The 24,318-nt window shown below is 45.0% G+C and overlaps 1 protein-coding gene across 1 annotated transcript in view; it reads right to left on the bottom strand.

Annotated features, from left to right (window-relative positions):
- The window catches only part of LOC130125987 (ryanodine receptor 3-like), a 158,721-nt gene that overhangs the window by 108,696 nt on the left and 25,707 nt on the right, over nt 1-24,318 (bottom strand). The window contains exons 4-14 of the mRNA XM_056295363.1: nt 23,771-23,791; nt 9,148-9,162; nt 8,529-8,603; nt 8,199-8,277; nt 7,316-7,428; nt 5,476-5,575; nt 5,283-5,376; nt 3,688-3,762; nt 2,726-2,882; nt 1,819-1,983; nt 1,148-1,269 (exon numbers count right to left, since the gene is read on the bottom strand). Of these exons, the coding sequence (XP_056151338.1) occupies nt 1,148-1,269; nt 1,819-1,983; nt 2,726-2,882; nt 3,688-3,762; nt 5,283-5,376; nt 5,476-5,575; nt 7,316-7,428; nt 8,199-8,277; nt 8,529-8,603; nt 9,148-9,162; nt 23,771-23,791 (1,016 nt within the window). The remainder of the gene's footprint in view (nt 1-1,147; nt 1,270-1,818; nt 1,984-2,725; nt 2,883-3,687; nt 3,763-5,282; nt 5,377-5,475; nt 5,576-7,315; nt 7,429-8,198; nt 8,278-8,528; nt 8,604-9,147; nt 9,163-23,770; nt 23,792-24,318) is intronic.

Raw genomic sequence — 24,318 nt, 5'->3', positions numbered from 1 at the left:
TCCAAGCCATCCCGGTCACTGCTCCACCCCCTCTGCCGATCTGGGGAAGGCTGCAGACTACCACATGCTTCCTCCGATACATGTGGAGTCGCCAGCTGCTTCTTTTCACCTGACAGTAAACAGTTTCGCCAGGGGGGGGGAAGTAGCATGTGGGAGGATCACACTATTCCCCCCAGTTCCCCCTCCCCCTGAACAGGTGCCCTGACCGACTAGAGGATGCGCTAGCGCAGCGACCAAGACACATATCCACATCCGACTTCCCACCCGCAGACATGGCTGACTGTGTCTATGGGGATGCCTGACCAAGCCAGAGGTTACCCGAGGATTCGAACCGGCGAGCCCCATGTTGGTAGACAACAGAATAGACTGCCACGCAAACCCGGACGCCCCCAAAAACAGCTTTTCTATTCTATTCTATTCTATCATGTGGCTCCGGCAGTGGCCTTTTCCGTTTTCCCTGATGAATCATTCAAGTGGAATAAGGACGGTGGTTGGGTTTAATGGGACATTTTGCATGATCACTTTGTTGTGTGCAGTGATGAGTGACAGAAGCTGTGGCAGAGGTGTGGTTTAGATAGTTTGGAAGCAGGTAGAATTAGGATTGGCTCATCTGGACAATGAGGAACACCATTACACAATTAACCTATGCCTGTTTATGCGTGTGTCTCAGCAGGGAGAGAGAGAGCCCGGGAGAATGCTGACATGCAGGCTGACTGGAGCTTGTGGTGTCATAATAAACATTTCAACTGGAAATACTGTTTCCACAGTGTTGTTCCCTGAAGTGCCTGAACCATGTCATGGGAACACCTTAGGGAGGGATACTATGGAAAGAGTATTTCCAATGGAAATCTTCATTAACCAAACACAGTCTTAGAGAAGCCCCACATACAGCTTCAATCCTCTGAAGGTAAATTACAGTTGATCTAGCCCATTTAACACAGCACAACCACTTAAACCCATCAACGTGACAAACGCCACTTAATCCTGTCTATAGAAACACACACACATACATAAACAGGCAGACAATAATTGTGTACTGTATGGCGGTGACTCGTCGAGATGAGTCACTCCTAATTCTTCCTGCCTCCAAAACTCATGCTTGAAACACGACTCGGCTGCAGTAGCATGTTAGCGGCGTGCCGTGCACCTGATGAACCGGCTGAAGAGACGGGTGGTGTTGCGGATGATGCGAGCAGCACGGGACTCTTCGTGCTGACAGCGCTGCAGGGTCAGCCCGTCATCCATGTGACCCTCTACGTGGAGGCAAGCCTGGAGAGAGACGGGGGGGGGGGGGTGGAAAGGAGTGCAAGGAAAGGAAGAGAGAGAGAGTAATGACAAGAGATGCTAAAGGAGAAAAAATTAGATTGTGATTGCATTTGTGTTCGCACTCAGAGAGCAGTGTGTGTAACTGAGAGAAACAACAGAAAAGGAGGGGGAAAAAACTGTGGGAAGCCGTTTGCCATAGACAACATACCCAGCCGTTATCAGCCATTGCTGAGCCAGGAACACGGGTCCTGACATACGGGCTATCCACCTTTGTTTACATGGAGTGAGGGGCAGGGTAAACAAACACTCACACACATTCCTATTGCTTCTGTCACAATAGCCAGGGGACACAGGTTATATTTAGTTAGGAGGAGAGATGCACTAATACACACTAACACGCAATTATCTCAACTCAATCAGCTCATTGTGATGAAAAACAATTATCTGCTCCAGGGACTTGTATTTATTTCTTTGTTCTTGAACATGCTGTGCGTTCTCAGCTGAAAGGGAGAAATTTTCAGTGGAAGTGTTTTTGTTTTTGTTTCTGCTCACTTGTCTCTTGAGGGGTCCTAGCCGTGACGATTTGACATCCGGTGCCTGGTAGGAGAGCCAGAGCCCCGTGGCCACGTGCATGACGAAGCAGAGCGAGTCACCGTACTTGATCTCCGCCACCCCCATGCCCTCAATGTCTCGCTTGGGGCTCTGCTCGAGCTTCTCCTGCACATGGCAGGATAAAGGGAGAAAATGAACGCGCCATAGCTGTCGGACCTCACACATTCACGCAATACACCCATGCACACATAGCAGACACAGACGTACACACTTGGTTTCTGAAGACATCTGGCAGCAACATCTGCCGGAGAAACCGGCACAACCCTGTTGTTGCAGAAAGCTATCCATCACAGTCACGGGGTTGTATTTGTTTCCTCGTTAGGATCAGATATGTTTCAAAGCCATAAAATGCGTAATGAGACCAGTGATAAATGACCTCGCCGGTGTTCTATGATACCTGTTATTGATTCTCAGTGGCTGGGTCACTAATTGGCTCGCAATCACTGGCCATATCTAGATACCCCATTACAGAGAGTAGGGCTAAATGGTCAAGACTGGGCAGCTAAGTCAATTTGGTCAGAGCTGGCAATTTCAGATGAATTAACCTCTGTGGTGTCGTTTTCATTTGTCCAGTAATTGATGCGATTTTCATTGTCCTTCATTTGATTGTCCTTGGAAAAATAGCCACTTTCCAGTCCATGGAAAGTGGGTGGCTCATTTGTGTGGGTTTTCCGTTGGTCCTACATAATGTCTTTTCACTGGTGTTGAGTAAGGAGGTGAATGAATGATCTCCTGTAATGCCGGTCACTCTGAGAACCACTAAGTAAGTGAGCGTATGACTGTGTGTGTGTGTGTGTGTGTGTGTGTGTGTGTGTGTGTGTGTGTGTGTTTCTGTGTGTTGTGTCACCTTGGAGGCTCTGAAACAGAAGGCAGTGGAGGCAGTATCAGACTTCTCGCGGTCCTGCAGCACCACCCCCTTGTCCTCTGTCAGGGCCAGGTAGTGGCCGGTGGTCAGCTGGCGCAGTCGAAAGGGCTGACCCCAACGAATGTGGCTGCCGCTCCAGCTTTCAAGGTCATCACACACACACACACACACACACACACACACACACACACACACACACACACACACACACACACGAAGAGACATGCACAAATAAAGACAATGAAAATCACAATACAGACAGTGTTTATACAAACATGCACACACACACACACACACACACACACACACAAACACACAGGGAGATAAAGTTGAATTTCATAAGCTGTAGAAGCCTAATATCCCCTCATTAGTTGATGCAAATATCGGTGCCAGCTGCTAATTAACTAGCATGTCATGTGGGTATGTAGAATAATTAACAAATAGCTGAAACATTTGACTAATTATGGACTTTGTTTCTATTCAGGAACTCTCCCTGCTGTTGGGGTTACAAACAAAACAGGGTCAAGGAAGTGGTAGATGGGACAAATTCCCCTTCTGACAGACAAGAGGGAGATGGAGAAGCTGCCATCCCTGTGAGGCTGTACAAACAGCTAGGGTCAAAGACCTCAAAGATGTTAGCAGCATCAAAGTTCGAGGGAAGCAGAGAGAGAGAGACAGAGAGAGAGAGGAGAGGAGAGTAATGGGGGGGGTGAAGACAGGGAGAGACAGAATTGCAGGATGACCAAAAAAGGCAAATGAAAGAAAGGGATAAAGAAGGGCAGACAGAAGAGACAAAGTCAAGTGTAAAATGAGAAGGAAAAAAGGAAAGGGAAAAATAGAAGCGAGAGAGAGAAGAGAGAGAGACAGAGAGAGAGAGAGAGAGAGAGATGGAGTAAAAAAAAAAAACAGTTGACAGATCAAATGAGGGTAATGAGACAACCCACCTGATTCTGAGCGGCTCCAGCCTCCACAGGGACCTGGCCTTGGCACCAGCTTTACCCGTCTCATAGTTGACTATCCTGGGGACACCAGACAGGCATGAGTGGGTGGCTTGGGGTCTCTAGACATTTTTAATGCCTAAAGACCACTTATGTTGTCAAGGTCACTTAAAAGAATGCCACCGCTTCATCCCCATTTGTCAGTGATATTAGCTTGAAAGTTGTTAGACACACACACACACACATACACACACACACACACACACACACACACAAGCACACAGGGAAATGGCCCATATTTACCCTCCCGACTACAGCAGCACATCCTTCAAATGAAGACATGCACGCACTGATAACCCACAGCGACTCTGTCTATCAGTGATATGGGTGACTAGGTCCTTAGATAAAAGGAATCGCTCATTGCCCCTGTCGACAGCTTGGAGTGTGTTTGATCTGCCCCTGAAAATTTAGCATCTCTAAAAACATCCCCGCTCTATTCAATTTCAAGGACAAGCCTGCAAGAAGGAAAGCAAAAGCTGACAATATCTAATCCTGCCCCCATATTTGCCATGCGCTGTGCCAAAAATAGACAGTGTGTGCCAGTATGTGAATGTTCGTGCAGTACACTTGTATATGCATGCGCATACGTGCACATGGGTGCATGTTTGAGAGCTTATATGCACGTTATTATTATTATTATTATATGTGTATGTATAAATGGAGGAAGAAACACCTCCTTGCATTTGGCTGTGTATGCATGGTTCATGACCTCTGCTTTGACCCACTTCAGGTCCAATGTGCCATTTTCCTGCTGCCTAGCACACTGACATTAGCACAGTGCAGCTAAAAATATAAATTGCCCGGTGGTCATTTTGGCTCCCCAGTGAGCTGGGTGTCACGCTTGTTAGACATCTTTCTGTGAGCCCCACATGGGAGGTGGAGGTGGGAGAACAGTGGGTAACTCACAGGTCAGTCCATTGCTCATGCATTATGCACACTGTTCTCTTACTGAAATGTCTCATCGTCATCGCTGTACCATGGCTCAGATGAGACCCCTCTCATGCTGTACACTATTCTTTTCTATTCTATTGGTTCTTTTTTTTTTTTTTTAGATTTTTCCCCCCTTTTTTCTCTCCAATTGTACTTGGTCAATTACCCCACTCTTCTGAGCCATCCCGGTCGCCGCTCCACCCCCTCTGTCGATCCAGGGAGGGCTGCAGACTACCTCATGCCTCCTCTGACACAAGTGGAGTGGCCAGCCGCTTCTTTTCATGACAGTGAGGAGTTTCGCCAAGGGGACATATTAGCATGTGGGAGGATCATGCTATTCCCCCCAGTTCCCCCTCTCCCCCGAACAGGCGCTTCGACCGACCAGGAGAGGTGCTAGTGCAGCGACCAGGACACATACCCACATCCAGCTTCCCACCCACAGACACAGCCAACTGCGTCTGTAGGAATGCCCGACCAAGCCGGAGGTAACACGGGGATTTGAACCAGCGATCCCCGTGTTGGTAGGCAATGGAACGGACTGCCACACCACCTGGAAGCCCTTCTATTGGTTCTTTATCAAGCTTTTTTCTCTCCATTGCTTTGCATCTCACCTCTGTTGTTCTTCACTCTGGTCTGACCCTGGGATGGTCAGTACCTCATCATGACCATGGAACAGACGCATCACATGGCCACCGAGCAGATAGCCTTTTGAAAGAGAAAGAGCAAAAGGCACAAAATGGTCAGTTCAGTTAAGCATGTTGGACCTGGATGTCGGATGCGGTTTGGTGTTACGTGGCTCCTTACCTTCCTCTATACTGCTGCCGGAGCAGGTGGGGTGGACATTCCACAGCGTTTGCATGAAGGAGGCATCCACTTGGATGTTGCCATTGGAAATGGACAAGTGCTGTGGAACAGAGTAAAAGATTACACAGCCCATTCTGAGAAGCATGGCACCCAGTGTAGAGGAGTGTGACTAACTCATGTCACCTCCGGGGGCACACTGGTGCAGACGCATGGACGACGACAATGTTACAAGACCCAACAGCCAGTTTGTTAAAATATATACAATTGAAAACCCCAGATTTAAAAACACTAAAGTAAGACATCTTGGTCCATAGATGGGAGAGAGCCGCCGCTGAAAGATGTTTACTGTAGAATACTATTCTTGAAAGGAGCTAGCTGCAACGTGTTGCTGTGCCCTTGCCAAGACCTTCAACTGAAGATAGGAAGAGCAAAATGAATGACATTGTAGATTGTGAGAAAGTAAAGAGAGAAAATGATAAAGATACAAAAAGTAAAAAAAAAAAGAAAACTGTGACATTTTCATCAGGAAATATGGATTACCACAAAGTAAAGTCGATGCTGTCTGTGTTTTAAAGGCTTTATAATGTTACACTGTTAAAATTGGAAAGAAGTGAAGTTAAAAATCAGTGCCAGGGTTCAGATAAAGTTTGAAACTATCATGGATCACTGAGAGGAACATGAAACTGACTGACAGCTGCCGTGAATGTTTGGTGACTAACACTGACTGGAGGACCAGTTGAGATGTGTGTGTGTGCGTGCGTGTGTGTGTGTGTGTGTGTGTGTGTGTGTGTGTGTGTGTGTGTGCACTCTTTCACAGTGTCTGTGGGTCAGAGTCTGTGTACATAACTACTACATGACCGCCTCTTTGGCAGCAGTGACCTTATCATCCCCAGTCCCCACAGTTCCTCCACTACCCTTAGGCTCTGCTTGTCCCCACACTATATACAATCATGTTGGACAGCAGGGACAGAAGACAAGATTGCTATTCCCAGCAGTAAGGCAATAGTGGTCATCTGGCTGTACCCCTGCCCCACGGCTGCCGTCATCGACTCCATGGCTGAATGTGGACATGTTTTCCCACTGGGGACATATCCATATCCCGTTAGCCTTAACTGAACTCCCCGGCAGTCCAGCCATCAAATCGGAGTTTTTTTAGAACTGGCATAACAGGTACTGAACTACCCGGTGGGAGCAGAGACCCAGCAGTACTGTCGATGTCCAGGGACCGGACTGAAAACTACTGTCCTAAACCTGTAGCACAAAAGAACCTAAACAACATGAATATCAGAATTCTGCTTAGTGTAATAGTCCGAGAGGGCACAGTCATGTAAAAGGAAAAGTTGTTGCTTTTCAACTTCAGTCGGGTTTTTAAGCCTCCCACTGGTGAGAGGTTGGGAGGAGAGTGCAGATAAGGCTAACAGGATTGGGATAATCTGAAATTTTGTCACATCAGGGGGAAGCAGTGTTGGTGCTCTCCTATTCAAAATCCCTCTATTATGTACACACATGCATGTGCACATACACTCACATGCACGTACACACACACACACACACATTCATACATTCATATTTACAGCTTTTACTATCATCCTGCAGCCTACAACTTCTCTCTGATATCGCCTGGTGGGTTGAGAGAGTGAGAGAGTGAAAGAGAGAGCGAGGTGGTGGGAGAGAAGGGGAGAATGTGCGAGTGGGCTTAGGAAGAGGCGAGGAAAAAAAAACCTCACAGCACCAGCAAGCAAAGCAAAGCACAGCTAATTTGACAGCTTTTTCCACAATTTATATCAAGCTTTACGATTCAAGGGCTAAAAGGCAAACAATATAGACCACATTAACTTACAAGATATCGCTCTGAGGAGACGCTAACGAGGATGAGGTCGTCGCCGATACGCACTTTCTCTCCTTCCGATCTCTGTTTCGAGGCGGGGTGGATAGTCCACCAACAGGCCTCACCTGCAATGATATACACACACAGAGACATAAGCATATGTGGTGGAGGGACACACACATGCACCTCCACAACAACGCCGACATGCACATACATGTACATGCAAGGACATTTCTCATCTGCATATTTTCAGCGAAGAGAAACACCCAAATGTCACCAAACAAATGTCGCCTTTAACTGCTAATTAGATAATTGGGAGAGGTTAGGTACTGGTAGAAATTGGAGGCACATACACATAATTACAAAAAAGCACTTGTACACAAAGGGGGAAGCGCCATAGCAACAAGCCTTCCAAACCACACTCAATTGGCTGCTCATCCTTTGCATGGTTATAAAATGAATAATAACGTGAATGAGGAGTGAGCAGATGCATCTGGATAAAACAACTAAACAGGTGCGCTTGACAGTCGTAATCAAAGCTGACAGAGGACCCCCGCCCCACCCCCGCCCTTGCAGGTCTGCGGTTGTTGTATTAACAGAGATGTTGAAAAGACACGTTGGGATCTGCTTGCGTTGAAGTAAGGTGAGGCGAGGGAGGAGGAGGGGAGCGGCGTGCATAAATCAGAGGAGACGAGAGAAGAAAGGCAAAACAAGAGAGAAACTAGAAACACAGGCAGAGACAGCGAGCAAGGTGGTGGACGGAGGAGAATAGGACGGGTAACTGCAAACTGACTGAGACAGGGGGAGACAGAAAGGGGGGGGCGGCGGGGGGATACAGGGATGAAAGTGAAATGAATCAGTGTTTTGTGTTGTTGTTTTGTTTGCTTTACTTTACCTGTTGAATCTTCCTGCAGGCCCACATCAAACGACAGCTTATCTGTCTGTGACCTTGATGTCTTCAAACAGGTCAGGTACTATGTGGCCCATACAGACATCAAACCCACATGAGAGAGATGAGAGAGTTGTCCCACAGTATGCTGAACTCTATTCTTGGACTCACATGTTGCTTTGCACGTGCATGACTGTGTAGAAGTCACCATGCAGTTTGTTTATATGATTATGTGATGGCAATACCGATGGATAATGTCTGCCTTCATGTTTGTACGCACATATGTATGTATGTGTGTGCATGCATGCATGTGTGCGCCCAGCCATATTCTCTCACCATGGAGCTAAACGAATGCCGCAGGAGAATTGCATGTCCATATAGCAGCGTTCTGTGTCCGCCGCCCTGCGCAGCCTACAGAGACAACAACAAACGTGCACAAAAGGACACAGAAGAACACAAAGTTAAACAAGTACACCACCTGAAAAATACACAGACCCAGTGGTTATCACCAACAGTTTCCATCTACAGTGAACTTTGACCTCACTGAGGTCCTGCTGGCCCACGGCGATGACCTTACACCGAAGAGGCACATATCTCTTAAGGACGGAACAGCAGCCCATTTACTTGTGCCCGAGAAGACATGCATTTGAACTTGCCGTTGGCGACTTCTTGTTCCTGTATCCATGAGTGAGCAGGATACTGGGTCACATCGTTCCGGCACGCCGCGTAAAGGAATGCAGGAATGATGTACAACTGGCCTCAGTCTCTAATGCTATGTCAACATTTGCAAGGAAAGATTTCACTGTGCATGGGGTTTGGGTTAGATGCAAGCGGGTAACAAATGATAACTCTACTGGCAGAGATGCAGAGGGAATAACAATAGTGGCAGGGTAATCTTGCAGAGTTGTGACTGCTGTTACTCTTGTCACTCAGCAGGCAAACCACTGTTACTCACCTTCCTTACGAGCCTCTAGGAAGCGTTAAGGTAAGAAAGAACGACATTACGTAGAATTAATTGTGGCCCTGTAGTTGAATTCCCTGTAGTCTGTCCTTCTTTCAGCCAGTTTGTCTTAGCTCACTGTGCGGTATATGTTATTACCATATGTTATTAATTGATTTGGTATAAGAGGTGTGCTCCCGAGCACAAGCATCCTATTATTGACTCCGGTAAGATGTCAACATTTTAATACATTTCCGTTTGTTTTTCTCCATGTTATTTCAATGGTGAACTCAGCTAAAGAACTACAGAATAATAACACTCGTATGGCTAACGTAGCCACTGCTGCAGCTAGAATGATCTAAATAATTTCAATACAGGTGTAAATACTGGCCATAGTCCACATGAGACAGGGATATGAACTATGAACAATAACCAAAAAGGTTTGGTAGATATAATCGGCCTTTATCCCCCCCCCCTTTGTTTTTAATCCTTCCAAAAATAGAACTTTATTCAGACCATTAAAGAAAGTTTGGTTGGTTTTTTTAATAAATTTTTTTTTTTCATTTTGTAGCTCATGTGTGAAAAGTGCAAACAGAATTTTTATTTCCTTTTATTTCTGATGTCCACAATAGGCATAGTTTCTTCTCAAACTGATTTCTTCAAATAAACGTAGATTAAGTGTCAGACGTCTGACTCATTTATCTGACTTGGTCACTTGATTCCAAGAGTGGGAAGTTTTCTGCAGAACACCCATAATTCAATCAAGACACTCACATTGAACAAATTGGTTCCACCCTGCTTTTTTTGTTTTTCTTTTTTTTTTTATTTGAGCCATTTTTGTGGAAAGTATGATGCTTGCCAATTTTTTTAAGCCATCCTTTTAAGTATGCAACCCCTGCTTCCTCCTCCAAAGACAATAGCTGGCTTGTGATCTGATGCGACTGTATTTTGCAGACTGCAGCACTGACTGCCAGACTGAGGCTCTGTGCTACTGAATGGTGCTATTCTCTGGCTGAGGCACAGAGCTTAATGCAGAGAGTCATATCCAGTTGCAATCACCAAAACCAATAAACTGCAGTCAGTGTAGAAAAGACCAAGCTCTCCCCATCGCTGCGCTATCCCCAGGCTGGGCAGTTTACCGAGTATCACAGAAGTAGCACAATGGTGTAAATAATTGCTCATATTAGCAAGTTGAAGTGCGGGATAAAAAAAAATCAATCCTGTATCTGGAGGTACACTGCAGTGAAAATTCAATACAAATTAAGTGAATGAAATGGCTAAAACTGTGTTGCTCGTTGCCCAATGACGTAGGAGTGAAAGCACCTTATCTGGCTCATCCAGCTGTTGACCAAATGTGACTTCCTGACATCAATTAAAGAGGTGTGACCTTTAGCAGGGTGCAATCTCCAAGTTGTTGACGCCCCTAAGACAAACTCAATGTGTGTGTGCATGTGTTTGTATGTTTGTGTGTGTGTGTGGGAGAGAGCGAAAGACAGAGAGAGACAGACAGCTACATCATTGAGGCATCTCTCACCAAGGGGACTGGGAACAGGGCCATTTCAGCACCAAGTTCAGCGAGGTGGCAGTGGTAATGGTAAACAGCAGAGAAATGCCACTGAGCATGTGGCCTGGCCTGCCAGAGCTCGCATACTATAAGCCCCGCCCCTTAGTCTGACTGACTTGTCATGGCCTTTTCACTCATGACCCCAGACACTGACAGCAAAGTTCATCAGAGGCACAACCAATTCACAATGATTGATGGATGCGGCACGAAATCTGGGTTGGACTTTCTGGTTGTTTTCGTAATGCTGTCACACCTGGTCCTCAAAGTTCCTCTGCATAGTATCTTAATGCCTTTGTGCAAGAGCAGCCTAAAATTACTGATTTGTCCCAGCCACTGTGTATTGATAAGGCCATCTGTTCAAAGGCATATTGATTTCGGTGGTGACAAATTCAACCTCCACTTCCCCTTTAATGGCGCTTCCTTCTGTGACATTTCCGCGCAGTCAAAGAATGATGAATGGGGAGGAGGTATAGAGAACAGATCGACGAGAGGAGGAGATGAGAACACGCTAGAGCAACACCGGTTCCTAACTGGACGAGTGAACATAAGATTGTTTCAGTTTTTCCACAATGAAGATGTCCCAACCTGCTCCGTGCGTCAGCGAGCAGGCGAGCGACCGCTCGTCGAAGAAAAGAAAATCGCTCGCCCCGGCTCTACTCTTTGGGAAGTTTGGCGCACTTGCTTCGCGTCCATCCTAATTTCATTGGTCAAAATCAGCGCAGACGTCGTTGACATTTGTTTCCCCTAGGGCGGCCATATGTCACAGTCCGGCTTTTCAATGTCCTGTCCTCCGTCCGGCGCAGCCTCAAGCCGGACCCCCAATTGTCCTCCTTTTTGGGGCTGCACTGGAACGCAGCATAACGATAAGATCTCCGGTCTAACAAATGATTGGCTGAAAGCCGTGTCAAATAAATATCTGATATATCATTGGTTAAAAACGTAAACAAGGCCTCCATGTGCTGCTACGTCACATCGTTACGTTAACAGAACAGACATGCCGAAACGGAAGACCTCCTTTAACCCGGAATGGACGAAAGAGCACGGTTTCATTGGCAAAAGCAGCAAGGACGAGTTGTAGTCAGTGTGTTGTTACTGTAGCGAATTCGGGGGGCAGTCCGAGATACCTGTTATGTCTGCACACATCGACAGTGCTGCATTTGATTTGGTGCTGTTCTATTGTGCTGGGATCGATTGGTGATGCCTGCGGGCTCTGGGTTGTTTGATCGGGTCTGCCTGTGATGCTGTGTCAGTCTAAATAAAGAATGCAACGTAGCGGTTGTGTCGAGCGACAGCGCTGTGTCCTGACGTGATTTCTAAATACAATAATACCGTCGCCACAACAGGGTCGGACCCTTTAGTCGACTGGTTAACGTTGTCGCTTGCGGAGCGGGAGACACAGGTTCGCGTCCCGGCCATGGCGACTGTCTCCCAGACTGCCCCCCGAATTCGTTACATTATATTGTCAACTCAGTCGTCCGTTTTGAAACAGACACCACAATGTACAGTAGTGAATAAATACAAAAACTGTGAACAAATACTCTTCGCCTTTTCAGGAATATTTTGTCCTCTTCTGTTACACATACATCATGATATATCATAGATTAAATTGTCTTGCAATGAATAAGATTATCTCAGAATCACTGTATCATGATACCATCATTATCATGAACAAAATTGTATTGCAGTGGGGAGTATACCAGAGTCCTATATATTGTGATTATTCTGGCTTCACTAAATGCCGCAAAGTGTCCTCCTTTTTGGTGTTATGGAAATGGCCACCCTAGTTTCCCCCCTCCAGTCAGCAGTAACACCAACCATTAATCAACTAAAAGGACATTAAGGAAATTAAATGACTAAGGAAATTATCAAAACTTGACAAAATTATTTTAGTTATGAATAAATATCTTAGACGCTTACTCAGTCGCAGAGGGAGAAATCACAAGCAGCGCCAAATAACACCATTACCCTCGTCCCATGTTATTGGACGTCATCATTGCTCGTCACTGCCAGCTGTTTCCTGCTTCCGCCTATGACTTCGCGAATTTCCGAAATGCAGGGTGGCAGGGGAGCGTTATTATGAAACCCACTGCTTTTCTGGGCACTCTGTCTCTGATTGACCAGTACTCGTACCCGTTTTCCGCGAACTCTGCCTCTGATTGGTTAGTACTCGTTGCCTCCGTTGATTAGGTTGGTTAAGGTTAGAGTTAGGGTGGGGTTAGGGATGGGGTTAAACGCACGCTAGTGATAGGAGACGCCATTACGCGCAATATCAGATTAGCTTCGCCAGCCTTGGTTCACTGTTTACTCAAGGTCAGAGTCTCCGATATAGAGGATAATCTTAGGGTGCTGGCATCATGGAGGGAGAAACAGGGAACCCAGGCACAGCACCACTATTTTCAGAAAAATTGTTATTGATGTCGGCACCAATAATGCTAGGATGAAGCAGTCAGATCACAAAAGCCAGTCAAGTCAGGACGCCCGAGTTTGCCAGAAAGATGCCAGCATCAATTAATCCGCTCTGTGCATAACTGTAGTCTACTGACTTCCGGTTTCTACTGCAGTGGTCATACCAGTTTCCTGTTTGTTGCCCTGTGCTATTGATAGTGGCATATTTTTCGCGATGGCTGCAAGATTTACCATGGATAAATGTCAATGACATTCACAGAATTGTCGACAAACTTTCACCTGCACCTACCAGAAAACGGATGAAAAATTTCAAGTTGTACATATCAAGTTACGTCCACAATTATGAGGATGAGCGGATAGATGGACGGACGGAATTGTGGACATAACTTGATATGTACAACTTGAAACTTTTCAGCCGTTTGCTGGTAGGTGCAGGTTAAAGTTTGTCGACAATTCTGTGCATGTCGTTGACATTTATCCATGGTAAATGTTGCAGGCATTGCAAAAAATATGCTATTGTCAGTAGCACACGCCAACAAACAGGAAACTGGTATGACTGCTGCAGTAGAAACCGGAAGTCAGTGGGCTACAGTTATGCAGAGTCGCTTGTCTCTGGTCCCTTATCCGTGAGGGATACTGATAAGATGCACAGTAGGCTCAACTCAATGAACCGCTGGCTGGCTCGTTACTGTAACGACTAGGGTTCAGCTTTATTGATAACTGGCCTTCTTTCTGGGGCCGCCCTTACCTGCTGAAAGCAGACGGCATTCACTCTACAGGGGCGAATGCCGCCACTCTTTTGTCTGGCAATATATATGGCTGCCTATGTTTAGTTTGACACCAGGGACTTTTCATTCAGCAGGCCACAGGTGCTTAGAGGGCCTGCTAGGTTTAAACCTAGTGCAGATGTGGAGTGAACTAGCTTAGTTAATGTTTAGTCAGGGAATTTCTCATAGTATAGATTATCAGACTGACAGCCTGGTCTATATAACATTGAGACCATCACCCTACCTTGCTGTGTTGCTCCCAAGCTCTCCTCTCCTAAATGTGTGAATCACAATAATCAATTATTCCTACCACTGGTGGTGGTGAAATATGCAACGAAGTACCTAATAAACTACTGAATCAAACATCTAATGTTACCAAAAGTGTGACCACACATTGTCCAAAGCATAGGTCATCAAAACTGTCAGCTAATGATACAAGGTGTCTAATTCCAATTAATATTTCACTTCTTTGTAGCTGTAAAGTTCTGCTTACTACTGATCACTTCCACAAGATGCTTAAATTTGGTTTCATAAATGTCAGATCACAGTCTACCAAAGCCTTACTAATAAATGATCTGATTCTTGAACATAGTTTTGATATGATTGGGTTCACTCAGTTTGTTCAAAAGTCCACTCGTTGCACCATTGATTTGATTTTATCTAAAGGGATAGTTGTTTCTTATGTGAGTGTCTTGCCAACCACATCTGCTGTGTCAGATAATTTGCCTCATTAAATTTGAAGCATTATTGGCCTGTCCTGTTAATGTTGGCACAGATGTAATTGCCACTCGCCACATTGGTCCATCCACTGTAACTGCACTTGGCCAGCAGCTGCCTGAAGTCTTGGCTCCTCTCACTATAGAAAAAGACTGTTGAAAATCTCACTAGCAACTTAAATGTGGCCCTCTTTAGTCTACTTGATTCAGTTGCACTTCTCACTACCAGAGCTAGGCGACTAAAGAGGCCTACACCCTGGCTTAATTATGAGACACGTGCTCTTAAGCAGGCCTGCAGGAGACTGGAGCATAAATGGCAAAAATCAAAATTGTACGTTTTTTTTTACCTGTCTTGGCATGAGTATTTATTTAAATACAAGCATGATTTAGCTGCTGCAAAAGCAGCATATCTATCTCGCTTAATCAGTATTGATAAACATAATCCCAGATTTCTCTTTGACACTGTAGCTAAATTTACTAAAAAGTAGCCATCTATTAGCTGCTCACCATTCATGGCCCATGAATTTCGAGATTTTTTCTGCAATAAGGTTGATGAGATCATAAACAAAATTAGTTCTTCCCCTGCAGCTACTCCTGCAGATCCTTTCTTACCAAATTCATATCTCTACAATGAGTCACTGATAGTCCCTGTTATTAAAGCTTTTGAGACTATCTCTCTTGATACTTTGACTAAGCTTGTGTCAGCTTCTAAACCAACTACTTGCCTGCTTGACCCTTTATCAGCAAAACTTTAAACAAATCTGGGCTTTTCTAGGACCTACAATGCTAGACATTCTTAATTTATCGCTTACTACTGGCACTGTTCTCGGCGATTTTAAGACAGCTGTGGTCAAACCTCTACTTAAGAAACTGCACCTCACTCCAGGATTTCTTAATAACTATCGACCAGTCTCTAATCTTCCATTCTTTTCCAAAGTACTAGAGAGAGTTGTGTATCAACAACTTTCAACCCATATAGAAGAAAACTATATGAACCCTTTCAATTGGCTTTCAGGGCCTGTCACACCACTGAAACTGCTCTGACCAGAGTGGTGAATGATCTTCTACTAGCTATGGACTCTGATTCCACCTCTGTACTTCTACTACTGGACCTCATTGCAGACTTTGACACCATCGGTCACTGTATACTATTAGACAGAATAAAGTGTAATTTTGGCGTCTCTGGCTTAGCTCACTCTTGGTTTAAGTCCTACTTATCTGGAAGAACACATTGTGTCTGCTGTAATAATATTACATAGAAATTCTCTGACATTAAATATGGCGTACCTCAGGGCTCAGTTCTTGGCCCTCTACTTTTCTCTCATTATATTTCACCTCTTGGCCAAATTATACGCAGTCATGAAATAAATTTCCATTGCTATGCAGATGATACTCAGCTGTATTTGCCTATAAGGGCTGATGATCGTACTCAAATTACTAATTTAGAGGCCTATTTCGCTGCTGTGAAAAAATGGATGTCACTAAATTCCTGCTTTTAAATTCAGATAAAACTGAGATGCTGGTTATTGGCCTTGCGAGACACAGACACCAATCTGATCAAGTAACAACAACAATCAGCAACTCTGATTTCACAAATTGTGGCAGCCAAAAAATGTGGTGTTACATTTGATCCCAACATTTCCTTTGATAAGCACATTAAAGAAATTACCAAGACTGCCCTTTTTCACTTATGTTGCATAGCTAAAATTCAGTCTTTCCTGTCTATGGCTAATGCAGACTCTAATACATGCATTTGTTTCATCCAGACTTGATTACTGTAATGTTCTGTTTTCAGGCCTGCCACATGCTAGTACTAAAAGCTAAAAGTATTCAGCTGGTTCAAAATGCTGCAGCTAGAATCCTAACTTATAACTACATTTTTTTAACATATTACACCAATTCATGCCTCCCTTCATTGGCTTTCTATCCATGTTAGATCAGTCTTCAAGGTGCTTCTGCGGACATATAAAATCCTAAATCGGCTTGCCCCACATACCTCTCTGATCTCCTTAAACCGTACATTCCATCTTGAGCTCTCCACTCAAAACACAGGGCTCCTGTGTGTACCCAAAGTTGAAAAGAAGTCAGTTGGTGGCAGGGCCTTTTCCTGTTGGTCCCTGTTCTTATGGAATAACCTACATGCTGCTGTCAGACAATCAGAGTCCCCTGTTCTTATGGAATAACCTGCATGCTGCCATCAGGCAATCAGAGTCTGTTGAGTCCTTTAAATCCAAACTTAAAACTAATTTTTTTCACCTTAACCTACAATTAGTTGCCTTTAAATTGAATACTTCACAACCTGTCATGCATGGCAGCTTTGTTTCTGTCTCAATGAATTTACCAAGCACTATTCTGCCGACGAGATTATATAGTATAGATTGATTATTGCAAACTGTTTTCTTCCCTCACATGTCTTTTCTCTCTCTGAATGATGTCTTCTCCTTTCTCTTCTTCTGTGTATGTGAATGGTGTGATGTGAGTCTCTCTTGTGTGCACATGTAGTCTGTCCTCCTCCCAGGTCTTCATTGCGATTGGGGTCACCACCTGAACACTGCTTGGCATCCCCCTCATCCCTTTTTTTTAACTATATCTTATAAATCCATATAATTTTGTTATCCTGTTTCAATGTTATATGCTTCTCTCACTACAGTGTGTGACTGTTGTTTCTTGTCTTTTTTCCCACGTATGTGAATGGTGTGATGTGAGTCTCTCTTGTGTGCATGTGTAGTCTGTCCTCCTGTCAGGTCTACATAGTTATGGTGGTCGCGTGGCTCAGGCCGTAGGCTGTTCCAGTGGCATCTGGACACTGCTTGGCATCCTCCTCATCATATTCTTCATATATCTTATAATTCTATTATAATTCTGTTATTCTCTTTCAATGTTGTATTCTGTAAATTGTGTACACACAACATCCATTGCATGTCTATCCATGTTGGGGGAGAGATCCCTCCTCTGTTGCTCTCCCTGGAGTTTCTTCCTATTTTTTCCTCCCTGTTAAAAGGGTTTTTTAAGGGGTTGTTCCTTATCTGATACAAGGGTCTAACGACAGGATGTTGTATTGCTGTAAAGCCCACTGAGGCAAATTTGTAATTTGTGATAATGGGCTATACAAATAAAATTGACTTGACTTGACTTCATTCGTGGTATATCTGGACAATTTTTTAAACTCCATCCACTAGAGTTCGCTCGCTCGCTATATGGTCTATTCAGGCTATTCAACGGGCTCCTCTGCAGCATTTGCTACTGAGGCAAATAGTAACACTTGGTTAAAGAAAAAAATACTAATGAAGAGTATAGAAACCAATGATATAAGGTATAGACATATTACGTAGGTGTAAGCTTTACCATAAGTAGACTTGTGCTCTAAAAAGGTGCTGATGTGAGAGGTGTAAGAGGGAAATGCCAGTGAAATGGGTCGTTTTAAACTTTGATTTAGCATTTCATATTTTGAGCACCCTGCCTATCTCTGCAGCTTCACATAATTCCCTGCCAGCTAGATTTTACAGTCCCTGCTGTGGTGGTGGAACCAATAGGCTTGACTTAGTCACTCTGCCGCATTGGGAATCCAGTGTGGTCACAAAGCTACAGCTCTGACGAGTCCATTTATCTCGCAAGTCAAGTCAATGAATATGAGGCCGGACAGCTCAGGATTTATGGAATTTCTCCCCATCATTAGCTGTTTATCATTAGGCAGAGAGCCAGTCAAAGCTAAAATGACTGTGAAAGCCAGGCTCAGAGAGCTTTCTTGACTAAACCATACTTGGGACACATTACAGTATTTTTTTTTTCTGGTCAGTATAATCGTCTGATTTCCAGTGTTGATTCAGCCAAAGCTCCACTGATGTCAAGCTATTTGTGTTATCTCACTGTCTGCTAGCATCTAATCAATATAAATGATGCAAGATACTCTGACGAATAAGAGTGTATACATCTTTTGGGACGTGATGGACAAGTGAGCATTAAAAGAAAAAAAAAGATACCGGGGGAAAACAATGATAGCACAGCAAACATCCGAGTCGCCTTGGGAAAAGACTAATGTTAATCTGACGCTAATCCAGCACCTGTGTTCCACTGTTTCCTCAGCTGTGGAAAGTGAGACTGTAGCTGCTGTGTGTGTGGTGACTCTTAATGGGAAGTCTATACTAAGCTCTATTTGTCTCTGTCAGGGCTATAAGAGCTTTGACACAATTTACTAGCTCATTTTACGCAAAAATTCCTAACTCCATCTGTCATTTTGAGGACACACATGGTATTCTACACCCTCCCCAACCACTGCAGGGGTTGTGCATGGCAGGAACAGGGAATTTTACATGATAAATTGTAAGAAGAATTGATGAAATAGGGAAAAAAATCTGTCTCTGTAAACTGAACTCTGCTTTCATAGACACAGCCTAAAGCAGATATTAAAAGCTTTGTCCAAGGGCAGCAGTTGGACTGAGCAAGTGGTTGTGGATAAGGCAAAACCTTTTGGACTGAGCTACAAGGTTGAAAAGATAAACATCATGAGTTAAGTATTATTGACATTAGACTAAGTAGTCATTTAACATTTAGTTGCTATAGCATTGGATGTTACTGTTTATTATCCCCGCCACGCTTTTGGTCGTGTGTGTGTGTGTGTGTGTGTGTGTGAGAGAGAGAGAGAGAGAGAGAGAGAGAGAGAGAGAGAGAGAGAGAGAGAGAGAGAGAGAGAGAGAGAGAGAGAGAGATAGAATGTATGGTGAAGAACCTCTCGTGGTTGCAGTGATTCAAAACCTTTGAAAATTATTTGTTTCCGCTACGCCGCTCCCTCTCTTCCTTCATTCACTCTAGCTTGCTCGACCAATGCTGCTCTCTGTCGCTGCCCGATCTAAGCCAATCGTGCGCATGCATGCGCGACTCACATGTACAGTTGACTCGGATCAGGCAGCAGCATTATTAAGTTTATTAAAAAAAAATTTGATAATGCAAAAAATGCACAAGTTATAGAGGAACAACTTCCTCTACGTTGTAGTCAAAACAGGAAGTGTTGCATATTCTTGTTGCTGCCCGATCTGAGTCAACCGTAGATTTGAGCCGTGCATGCAAGAGCATAAACGGTTTACCCAGCTTTATTATGTTATGAAAATAAAGACAGGGCGTCAGGGTAGTGTGGCGGTCTATTCCGTTGCCTACCAACACAGGGATCGCCGGTTCGAATCTCCCTGTTACCTCCGGCTACATTGGACGTCCCTACAGACACAATAGCCGTGTCTGCGGAAGCCGGATGTAGTATGTGTCCTGGTCGCTGCACTAGCGCCTCCTCTGGTCGGTCGGGGCGCCTGTTCGGGGGGGGGGGGGGCTGGGGGAACAGCGTGATCCTCCGACGCGCTACGTCCCCCTGGCGAAACTCCTCACTGTCAGGTGAAAAGAAACAGCTGGCGACTCCACATGTATCGGGGGAGACATTTGGTAGTCTGCAACCCTCCCCAGATTGGCAGAGGGGGTGGAGCAGCGACCGGGACGGCTCGGATGAGTGGGGTAATTGGCCGGATACAATTGGGGAGAAAAGGGGGGGGGATAAAAATAAATAAATAAATAAAGACAGGGTTAGGTTTACACCAAAATGGTCGTACAGCAAACCTTTTCTTATTTGGAAAGTGCAAGTTCATATTAGATTTGGTCGTATTTGTGCGATGGTCCGCCTAGAAGGCTGCGCATCTACAGACTGACAGGCAAGACGTTTTTATTAGGTGTTATGTCCGCCCCTGCGGCTCTTCCGGGTTCACCCTCTTCATCCCAGGCTCCCTAATCGACCCTGTGCATAACTGTAGTCCACTGACTTCCGGTTTCTACTGCAGCGGTCGTACCAGTTTCCCGTTTGTTGGCGTGTGCTATTGGCAATGGCATATTTTTCGCGATGCCTGCAAGATTTACCATGGATAAATGTCAACGACATGCACAGAATGGTCAACAAACTTTCACCTGGACCTACCAGCAAACGAGTGAAGTTTCAAGCTGAATATATTGTAGCGAATTCGGGGGGCAGACTGGGAACCCGTACCTCCCGCTCCGCAAGCGACAACGTTAGCCAGTCGACTAAAGGGTCCGACCCGTTAGTCTAGGACCAACGTGACTACTTATCCATGCACGTTACAATATCAAGTTACGTCCACAATTCCGTCCGTCTGTCCGCTCATCCTCATAGTTGTGGACGTAGCTTGATATGCACAACTTGAAACTTCACCCGTTTGCTGGTCTCCCTCATCATTGCCCTCATCATTGCCCTAGTTTGTCTCCCCGTTTGTGTGTGTATGTATACTGCAGGACTGGAGGCAGGCGTGCATCTCATCAGCCATAATCAACTCAACTCCTTATCAACCCAGCCTTGCCACATCTACCTTGCCAGATAGTAGTGCCTGCTCAGTTCAGTCTACGCTTCCAACCCTGTACATGTAAAATGGCCCGTTACCTGTTTCCCCATCTAACCTTGCTCTTCATGTTTCCTCGGTCCTGCCTGCTCTGCCAGCCCGTCTACGGTCTCCATGGAGCCCCGCTTGTTTTCCCACTCCCTCGTTGGTCCTGGCCCCCTCCCCTGTGCGTCTTCCCGGACTCTTTGTTCCCTTGCCTGCTCCTCGATTCACTAGTCCTGTTCTGCCTGTTTTTGCCCTAGATCCCCCCCCCCCCCCCGTCCACGTTACCGTGCGGTCTCCACTGGCATGGTTCCAGTCCCTCACCTCCTCCCCAGCCTGGCAATGAAAACCTTTGCTTTTACCTTACACCTGTCTTTGAGTTAGTTGTCTTTGTTGGCTTGTTGGGTTCAGCCTCTCCAGCACGTTAACATTTGGTAGATTTTTGAGCTTGAGTGCCGCATATTAACCCCCCCCCACACACACACACACACACACACACACACGCACACACACATATATATATATATTTCCTGTTCAATCAACTTGGACATTGCGCACAAGTCTTACTATGGCAGGAAAACCACTGGTTTTTCTCTCTCTGTGTGCGTCTATTAGTCCACTACTGATCTCACATCCTACTGGGCCTGCCAGCCTAATGACTTTTGTGCACAGTTATGACTGTATGATCAAGGACCTCAAATGACTGCGGTGATTCAAAACCTTGGAAAAACCTGTTTTACACTGCAATTGAGGCGCTAACTCCTCAACTGGTTTGTCGCCAAGTCCAAGCACCGGAGAAGGGGAGATAGGCCTGGAGGAGATCTGCACTCTTCTAGTTTAAGATTTGTTTGGGTTGGCATGTTTTGATGGTGTAACATTTACAACTGTTTGTAATGTGCAGATTTCTTCTAGTATTTTTGATGATGAGTAAATAGTTGGTATTTCGTTACAGTGGCACAGCATATAGTTAACATTTGTCTGAGGGTGGTGTAATTAATGGTTTAATGTCTGGAGTTGTGGTCGTCAGTGTTTCAGCATGTATGTGCAAACACATTCACAGATGAATTAGCCCTTTACACGAGCCAGGATTGTTACCCATTTATGGCTAAGCCAAAACGCTCACATACCCCTCTGCCAAACCACCATCCATCACTTTACAGTCAGTAAAATGCACTTATACACCCCCCTGCACTCCCCTCCCTCCCGTTCTCTCTCTCTCTCTCTCTCTCTCTCTCTCTCTCTCTCTCTCTCTCTCTCTCTCTCTCTCTCTCTCTCTCTCTCTCTCTCTCTCTCTCTCTCTCTCTCTCTCAGTCTCTCTCTCTCTCTCTCTCTCTCTCTCCTCTGTTTGTTTGTCTGTCTGTCTGTCTGTCTCTCTCTCTCCCTGTCTCTTTCCCTGTTTGTCTGTCTGTCTCTCTCCCCGTCTGTCTGTCTGTCTGTCTGTCTCTCTCTCAAAGAAACGGTGTATTTTTGTGCTGCACATGTTTGGCGGTTGCTTGGTGGATGCTGGGGAAATGTTAGAGATGTTAGGACGATGTTAGATGGGTGGATCTTAGGTGGATGTGGTCTTGTGTCGGAGGATACTAGTTACCTTTGCCAACTTATGTTGCTAGATTTAGTGTCTTTTCCAATGCCCTTGGTGACTAAAATTCTCAAAAGTGACTAGTGACCAAAAACGTGTCTTTTTCTGACATTTTCTGTCCTGATTCTCACTTCGTGACTAACCGATGCTGAAGCATGTGGCGTCTCCTCTTCCACACTTAGCTTTCACGAGTTGAGTCGTTTGAAATCTAATTTCTCTCTTCTTCGAGCTTTCTCTCAAGAAAAAAGGGGGAATGTCTGATAAAGCACACTTTATGTTAAATGTAATAGTTTCATCATCTAGACTGGTGTCTGCAGTTTCTTTTAATATGCGGGACAGTGTCTTTGTTAATGATTTTGGTGTCTGGTTTTGTCTCTCTTCATACATGCCCGGCTGAAGAAATCTCTTTTAAATACAAAAGCTTAAAATGCTGTCTAATTTTTTTTTAACAGTGGCCTTGTTTCTTGGTTAACGATTCTGATGTCACTTTGTCTCCGTCCCAATGAATTCCTGATTGAATAGAGTTCTTGCATGCTAAAAAGTTAATCATCGTGGTGTGTAAATTCTGTAAATATGCGGCCTATTTTGTCATTTACCCCCCCCCCCCCCGTTGCTTTAGTGCGTCCTCTCTGATGTAGCGCTATTTATATGCAAATTGGTATGCAAATTGGCTTAGTTACTTTCGGGGCAGCCAGTATTTTCCTCAGAGAGGGGTTGGCAACACCGAACACAGTTGTGTTGAGTTTGTTTGAGGATGGGGGGGGGGGGGTGCCAGGACACCGAAATGCATGAATCCCACGGCACAGCATCCAGGCGCTAGGATGCCGGGAAGACCCGCCCCTACTCTGCCTCCGATTAGCTAAACTTAACCTTAACCTGCCCTAACCCTAAATTTAACCAACCCAACCAACGGACGCAACGAGCACTGGCCAATCTGGCCAATCCTAGCGCTTGAATGCTATGCGGGGCGGGGCTTGCCCAGACTTACCGTGGGATTCATAATAATTCACCGCGCTGACCCTTCTTAAGACGGTGTCAACCTGGCTATACTAAACAACAGGGACCCATCTAATATAAAGCCATAGTCTTATAGTAAGATAGCCTCTTAATACAAGTTATTTATGAGTATGGTGTCTGCATAAGTGGATGTCCTGGAGAATAGCACCAGCGACCGTAACATTACGTCATATCCAGCGCTGTAAACAGAGTGGGGAGGAGAGTACACGAGAGGGACGTACCCACTGGTCCAGACCGAGCATCTTACAGTATGTGAGGGGCAAGAACATCAAGTAAGAGATAAAGTAATATCAAAGTTATATCAAATAAAGTAATATCAAGAAAGAGATAAAGTAATATCAAATAAAGTAATATCAAGTAAGAGATAAAGTAATATCAAATAAAGTAATATCAAGAAAGAGATAAAGTAATATCAAATAAAGTAATATCAAGTAAGAGATAAAGATGGAGTGTTGTCGTGTCTTTTGAAACGAGGAATTTTGAAGTGGGAGTCACTTGCAACTCGAAGACAGATGAAACAACTACAGGAGCGTCACAGGAAGTTGAATCAGTTCATCTGGACACGGCGTTTATTGGGAGAAACGTTGCATCGCTCATCTACGTGACTTCCACAGTCTCACCTGACTGCAGGTGTCCCCACCCTTATAACCAATATACAGTGGCATAACGACCGAAACCAACGACCGGTTTCATATGCAAATTGCCATGACCATTAACTCGAGTTACAATGGCCATGTGTACTATTCACAGAGGATTGGGGAATAGTTGC

The sequence above is a fragment of the Lampris incognitus genome, chromosome 16 (genome assembly GCF_029633865.1).
Source record: "Lampris incognitus isolate fLamInc1 chromosome 16, fLamInc1.hap2, whole genome shotgun sequence".
Taxonomy (NCBI): Eukaryota; Metazoa; Chordata; class Actinopteri; order Lampriformes; family Lampridae; genus Lampris; species Lampris incognitus.
The sequence above is the reverse complement of the archived record's forward strand: the minus strand, read 5'-3'. Positions and strand labels throughout refer to the sequence as shown.